The 6920-nt window shown below is 38.3% G+C and overlaps 1 protein-coding gene across 1 annotated transcript; it reads left to right on the top strand.

Moving 5' to 3' along the window:
* Window positions 1-479: 479 nt before the first annotated feature.
* Window positions 480-920, top strand: LOC149530629 (uncharacterized). Its single transcript, XM_089808223.1, has 2 exons — window positions 480-633; window positions 730-920. Exons 1-2 carry the CDS (start codon window positions 480-482, stop codon window positions 918-920), a joined length of 345 nt encoding a protein of 114 aa, XP_089664349.1.
* Window positions 921-6920: the final 6000 nt, after the last annotated feature.

Genomic DNA, 6920 nt, shown 5'->3' with positions numbered 1-6920 from the left:
ATAGGGGGGAGACGCTCTCTTCTTCTCAGGATATTTTCAGCGAAGCTGTACAGTATTTTGAGTCTTTATTTAGGGAGGTTTCACAAGGGGACTCGGTTGAAGAGGCCCAAGTCCTCTCTTGTATGAATTCTTTAGTCTCTTTGGAAATGAAAGAGCATCTTATGAGGGCCATTTCTTTGGAGGAATTGGAGGGGACTGTTTTCCAGATGAAAAAAGGAAAAGCTCCAGGTCCAGACGGCTTTTCGATTGAGTTCTTCCAGGAATTTTGGGATATTATTAAGATAGATTTACTGGCAGTTGTTCAAGAATCCTAGAGGAACAAACAAATGCTTCGGGCTCTGAATTCTACTTTCCTTGCTCTCATCCCCAAGGGGGAAGGGGCTAATCGGATAAGTCAATTTCTCTCTATCTCTCTTTGTAATGTTATTTATAAAATCATATCTAAGTTGATAGCTAACAGGTTAAAAAAGTGGCTTCCAATGTTAACTTCTAAAGAACAGAGTGGCTTTGTGAAGGGACGCCAGATCCTGGATGGGGTGGTTGTGGCGACTGAGACTATTCATTCTGTGGCCAATTCGAAAGACAAGACTATGTTCATTAAGTTGGATATGGCTAAGGCATATGATAGAGTCCGTTGGTCATTTCTCCAAAAGGTTCTGGGTGCCTTTGGTTTTGAGGAGGAATGGATCCGGTGGGTTATGAGTTGTGTGAATTCGACTTCTTTCTTAGTCTTGATTAATGGGGAACACTCTAATCTCTTTGGCGCCTCTCGGGGATTACGGCAGGGCGATCCCCTATCTCCTTATTTGTTTCTTCTTTTGGCAGAAGGTCTGGGTCGGTTGATAACAAATAATGTTGAAGGGGGCTTTATTCAGGGCTGGCAATGGGGAGGAGGTCTTCTTGTGCAGTCTCACCTATAGTTTGTGGATGATACGGCTTTGATGGGCATGGCTACCATTCGGGAGGCTTCTAATATACGCAAAGTGTTGGATGTTTATCTTGCTACTTCAGGTCAGTTGATTAATGAGGACAAATCTTCCATTTTTTTCTTTAACACTCCACCTTCTATTCAGAGGAGAATCGCTCATATTCTCAGATTCCAAATTGGAAGTCTTCCTGTGCTCTACCTAGGCATTCCTATCTCTGGTGGTAGGCAGTCTAAGGATTCTTGGCAGGTCATTCTTGACAAATTTCAGGCCAAAGTTACTCATTGGACCCATCACTGGCTATCCTTTGCTGGTCGGGTCCAACTGATTCAATCTGTGGTTCAAACTCTGCCTCTCTATAGGAGTATGGTTCAGGTGGCGCCGTTGAGCTTTGTTAGGGAACTAGACTCCTTAGCAAGACAATTTTTATGGGCTGGTAATCTTTCTTCAACCAAGTGGAGTCTTGTCAAATGGGAGGTTGTTTGTAGCCCAAAACAGTTTGGTGGTCTTGGTTTACGACAATCAGTGCTAACTGGTACTGCTTTGGCTGCCAAATTGTATTGGCATTAGTGTGTGGAAAAGGATCAAGTTTGGGCTAGAATTTTGTCTCTAAAGTACCTTCCAGGGATCCCCCATAATGATATCCCTCGGTATAGCTTGTGTGGGAAAGGCTCTGTGATTTGGAGTACTCTCAAGAAAGCAGTTGCGCTCATTAAGGGTGGCTTACATTGGATCTGCAAAAGTGGCTTAGAGGCTCAGTTCTGGCATGATGCTTGGGATGAGTATCCTCCCCTGGTTGTTCAGTATCCTCATTTGCGCATGTTGGCTCAGAGTTTCTTTGATGCTAGATGGTCAAGAGTGTGCGACTTTAAATCTTTTTCCCCTCAAGGTCAGCTAGTGGAGGCGAGGTGGAAGAATCCGGAGGAATGGCCTAATTTTGGTTTGAAAGTGGAGTGAGCTGAGCTCCAGTACATTCTTTTGGGGTGGAACTGTAATGCCCTTAGGGGTGATGATGTGTTGGCCTGGTCCCCTAATCCCAAGGGCGTGTATACTGTTTCCTTTGGGTATCAGGAGTTGCTCTCCCAACAGCTGGTGGGAGGGGAGGTTCAATGGTGGAAGAAAGTTTGGAGTCAATTTTCTTGGCCAAAATGTAACTGCTTTACTTGGACCTTGGTTTGGAATAGGTGCCTAACTTGGGACAATATTCAAAAGAGGGGTTTTTTCGGCTCGTCGAGATGTATCCTTTGTAGTAATGAGGAGGAAGACTCTGTGCATTTGTTCTTCCATTGCTCTTTTCACTCTACAATTATGGCATTTCTGGTGGGATGTTTGGAAACGCCCGTGCATTCACGCTTCCTCTCTGGCGAATTTTTGGTCGAGACTGGGGAGGCCCCCTTCTCTGGCTCCCTTCTTGCAGGATGTTTGGTATACTGGACCTACCTTTTTGCTATGGCAAGTCTGGCTGGAACGAAATCGGAGAATATTTCGGGGAGAAGCTTTGGGGATTCAGCAGGTTTGGATTAGAATTTTGGGAATGATTCAGGACACAGTCCTAGCTAAGAGTGAGGTGGTGATGCCTCTTGAGAGGGAGGATGTTGTAATGGTTGACAGGTCTAGAATTCTAGAAATTTCTCCAGACTCTGCCTGTGCTAGGAGAGGTAGAAGGGCGAAACATAAAGTTCAAAGGATAGGGAAATGGATGACCCCTCTGGTTGGCATTTAAAAGTTAATACTGATGGTTCGTCTAGGGGAAATCCAGGGCCTGCTGGTATAGGTGGAATTGGTAGAGATTATTCTGGTAAGGTGGTTTTTATATTCTCAGTCAATAAAGGGATGCAAACTGTTAATAGAATGGAAGGGTTGGCTATCCTTTATGCTTTGCAGAGGGCATTTGCTCTTGGGTGGCGTAAGGTGATTTGTGAATCTAACTCTCAAGTTCTTGTGAATCTTCTACTTGAGAGAAAGTGGTTGGATGTTAGCTGGGAGTTGTCTTTGATAGTGCAATAGATTTTACAGGTTAGTTCTATGCTGGATTCAGTGTCTTATACCCATATTCCAAGGGAGTGGAATAGGGCAGCTGATAGTTTGGCAAAATGGGCATCTGGAAATATAGATGGTTGGCGGATTGATGAGTGGGAGCAGCTGCCAGGTGAGTTACGTCAAGATTTGGAGAGGACGTTGACAGAGGATGTAAGTGGAATCAGGGAGAGTTGATTTTGCTTCTACAGTTTTTCTGTGGTTTCTAGTGTTTCCTGGGGTTTAGGCCCTGGTCTATTCTGTACTGCTTTGATTTCTTTTTCATTAAAGTTTTTACTCCTCCTTTTTCAATATATATGAATAGGCAAAGTGTAAGCACAACATAAATAATTAATAACAACACATAATAATTAATCTTGGCTTTGACCTCTTACCAATAAAAATGTAATTAATCCAAAAACTCATAGTTCTTAGTCTAAGACAAGTACTAATAATTAAAAAAAACTTTTTTAGGTACTAGAACAATAAAAGTTAGATTGGTCTTTTCTAAAAAATATTATTTATTTATATTAAATTTATATATATGAATAGGCAAAGCGTAAGCACAACATAAATTGTAGATAATATTAATTTTTTTTAAAAAAATAAGTCAAAAATATAGAAATTAACTTACTATTTCTAATTTTAAAATAAATTGAAAAGTTTTTTTTCAAAGAAAAATTAGAGGAAAATAAAAGTTATTTGTAGTGACCTCACAATTTTTTCGAAAAACAAGTGACGCAAGCGTCATAGTTCCTGCCATTTGAATTTTTAGTTTAAACAAAATAGAAGTAGCAATGTTCCCATTCAAACATTGATAATTACATGAGACGGTCTATGTTGAATCTTGATGTGAGTGACTTGCTATGGTTTGAACAGTGTAAAAATAACTTATTTGCATTAGATAGAAAATCTAGCTTCAGATAAGACGACATCCTGGTATATTAGCACCAAATTCACCTTATAATATAAGAAATATAAAAGATAAATACGTTAAAAGAAAATAATATAAGAATAGAGAAAAATATTCATAACAAAATATCTGAATTGTTGGTCTTTATATTGTTTAAAATTTACAAATATAATTTCAAATGTAAAAAATTGCTAAATTTTTATCGTAATTTCTTTGGTTTATTAAAATGTAAAGCTTAATTCTTAAAGTTTTTATAATGTTCTTAAATAACCTTTAATTAATAAATAATTATGAATAAAATAAAATCTAATATATTTATATTAAATTATTGTGATTAAATATTTATATTATATAAATATTCTAGTTCACAATCAATAATTCAAAAAGTAAAATAGAAAATTGAACATAATAATATAAACTACTAAAAATAAAATAAAACTATATTGAAAAATATGAAGATTTAAGTTTTATTTCTTATATAAAGAAAATAGTGAACATGTCATGTCACTGATATAATTACTATTTGATCTTTATGTTTAAAATAGTTTTGAAAATGATTTTCTATGGTAAAAGAAGATTTGTATAAAAGATGACATAAGTTATAATTAATGCATTAAATATGGTAAAAAAAGATTTTTAGAAAAGATGACATAAGCTATAATTAATGTATTAAAAGTAGAGTGTACAAAATATCTTTATTTTGTATTAAGAAAATTAATTTTACTCCCTACTATTATTGTTCTAAGCCAATCAAAGAAGAGATAAATTATTTTGTTTAAATCATTTAAATAGATGGAAAATTTAAAACTATGGCAGAAGACGATTTGATAATCGTCCCCGGTAGGGCAAGTAAAGGTACTGGTGGCATCATCCTTGGCATAGCTGTAAGCCTGTGGACACTGCCCCTTGAAAAACTCTGAGTAATCGGTAGGCCCGCAAGTGTTCTTAGATGCTCCAATACAGCAGTATTGTGGCGTATTATAGCTCGCACAGGCGCTTTTGCATCCACCGTTCACCTTCAGTTCAGCGAGGCACTTTGAATTGATGTCACTCAGGGTTTCTGTTGAGTGAAGTTTTTGATCGGATCTGCTCCTTTTGATCCGCTTGTGTTTTTTGATCGACCTAGGGCTTTGTTAAGGTGGCGACCTCTGGCATTGCTATTACTGATGGTAGGGAACATCGTAGTTCTCCGGTGCAGTTCCTTGATCCAAACGCATCCCTTTCTACATCCAACATTAAAGACTTTAAGATTTTTGAGGTGAGTAATGGCAAGACCACCGAGCAAGTACCAGGTAATACTTTTTTGACAGCGGCTAAATCTGCTCCAGGTATTGGCATTAGTAACCCAATCTCTCCTAACAGTGATCGACCTAAATCTTTTTTTGAGGCTGTGGGTCGATCATTAGTCGTTAACGATAGAGCTAGGTTTGAATTTGCAAGCACAGATAACAATGATGTCTCTAAATCCGGTAAGACTCCTTCAGCTTCTCTGTCTCCTTTTGCCATTGTTCCTAATCCTGAAATGTTGGAAGAAATTGTTAAGGAAAAAGATAGATTAAGAGATACTACAATTTTTTTCTGAGCTATTGAAATTGATAAATGTCCACCAAGGAAATTTATGGATGACTGGTTCCATCATTACTGGAATAACAAACTTGGGTTGCATATTTCATTTTGTAGGCAAATACAAAAGGGTTTATATGTGATTTTCTTTGTGAATCATGATGCTCAAACAGAGGTTCTTAAAAAACAATATTGGAATGTGGGTTCAACATCATTTAGAGCTATTGCTTGGTCGCCAGAGGCCGTCCATGAGGAGGTTCTCGCACTTTCAGCTCCAAGATGGATACTGGTAAAAAACATTCCCCCTTTTTTGTGGCATTTTTTGCCGCAATTGCTTGAGCCTATTGGTAAAATTATTCAAATGGATGAAACTGTGAGACTCATCCCGCATATGGACGCTAGAATTCTTATCTCTCTCTTGCCTGGTAAGGACCTTCCTTCTGATATTTCAATTAACATCCTTAATGATGCTTATATCTGTCCTATAGAGGTTTTGGGGGGGGGTTGAATGCCTATTTTCTCTGCCGCAAAGAAGGCCACCTCCATAAGGATTGTCCTATCATTAGGAGAAAACCTAATCCCTCCAATGATTCAACTAAAAATGTGGTTAATCCTCCTGTCACCAGCAATCCTCCCCTTGAGAATGCTCTTTGTCGATCAACCCCTGCTTCTTCTTCATCCCCATTGCCTCACATCGGAACCCCTAACCCCACTATTGTTTCGACTAATGTTGGTCCTAAGATTGTTCAATTTGAGATTGTTTCATCTAAAATTGTTCCTAACCCTCTCTCTGCTATTACTGTTCGGCCTAAGAACGTTTTGTGTGATACCACTCCTACATCTGGAGGTCTTCAAATGCTCCCCAGTCTTGATTTAGCTATTGATCTTAATACAAATGATGGATTTACTGCTGTTCAAGATAAGAAAAAAGGAAGAAGAGGAAATAGTTCCTCCATGCCTAAAACTTTTTGCCCCAACAATAGTAATAGTCATCATGTTAAATTGTTAACTGGTCCTGCTTTGACTAATGCGAATACTATTAGTCAGATTGTTGATATCAATCGTAAGCCTGAAGCTAGTGAGTCCTCTCAAAAATTCCCCCAAAAAATCTTCCAAGAGATTGGGGAGGATTATGAATTTGAAATTATTCTAGCTGCCCTTGTTCCCCTGAAGTCTAATCATGGGCAGTGCATGGATGTGGATTCTCTAGCAAATATTGAAGACGATGTTAGTACCTACTCTCCTACTGCCAGGCAAAGAGGAAGACCACCTAGCTCAAAAAATAAGCCATCTGTGACTAAACCAGGGGATTCCTCAAATAATTTTTTGGTCCTAGCTGATCAAGAGGGTATTGCGTGCTCCACTTCTAACATATTGTCTCAATGAATTGCCTATCTTGGAATGTGAGGGGTTTAGAGGCCCTTGATAGAAAGTTTGTTATCAAGCAATTGTTAAACTCTTTGCATTCTATAGACTTCTTTATGATGCAGGAAGTTAAATAT

This window comes from Cupressus sempervirens, chromosome 11, assembly GCF_028749045.1.
Source record: "Cupressus sempervirens isolate cs-2001-9-10 chromosome 11, ASM2874904v1, whole genome shotgun sequence".
In the NCBI taxonomy this organism is placed as follows: Eukaryota; Viridiplantae; Streptophyta; class Pinopsida; order Cupressales; family Cupressaceae; genus Cupressus; species Cupressus sempervirens.
The sequence above is the reverse complement of the archived record's forward strand: the minus strand, read 5'-3'. Positions and strand labels throughout refer to the sequence as shown.

Excerpts from the sequence above, each read along its gene's own strand:
- LOC149530629 (XM_089808223.1), top strand. The coding sequence starts at position 480 with ATGTTAACTTCTAAAGAACAGAGTGGCTTTGTGAAGGGACGCCAGATC. Across the intron at positions 634-729 it reads TAAGGCATATGATAGAGTCC|TCTTGATTAATGGGGAACAC; the intron begins GTTGGTCATTTC and ends CTTCTTTCTTAG.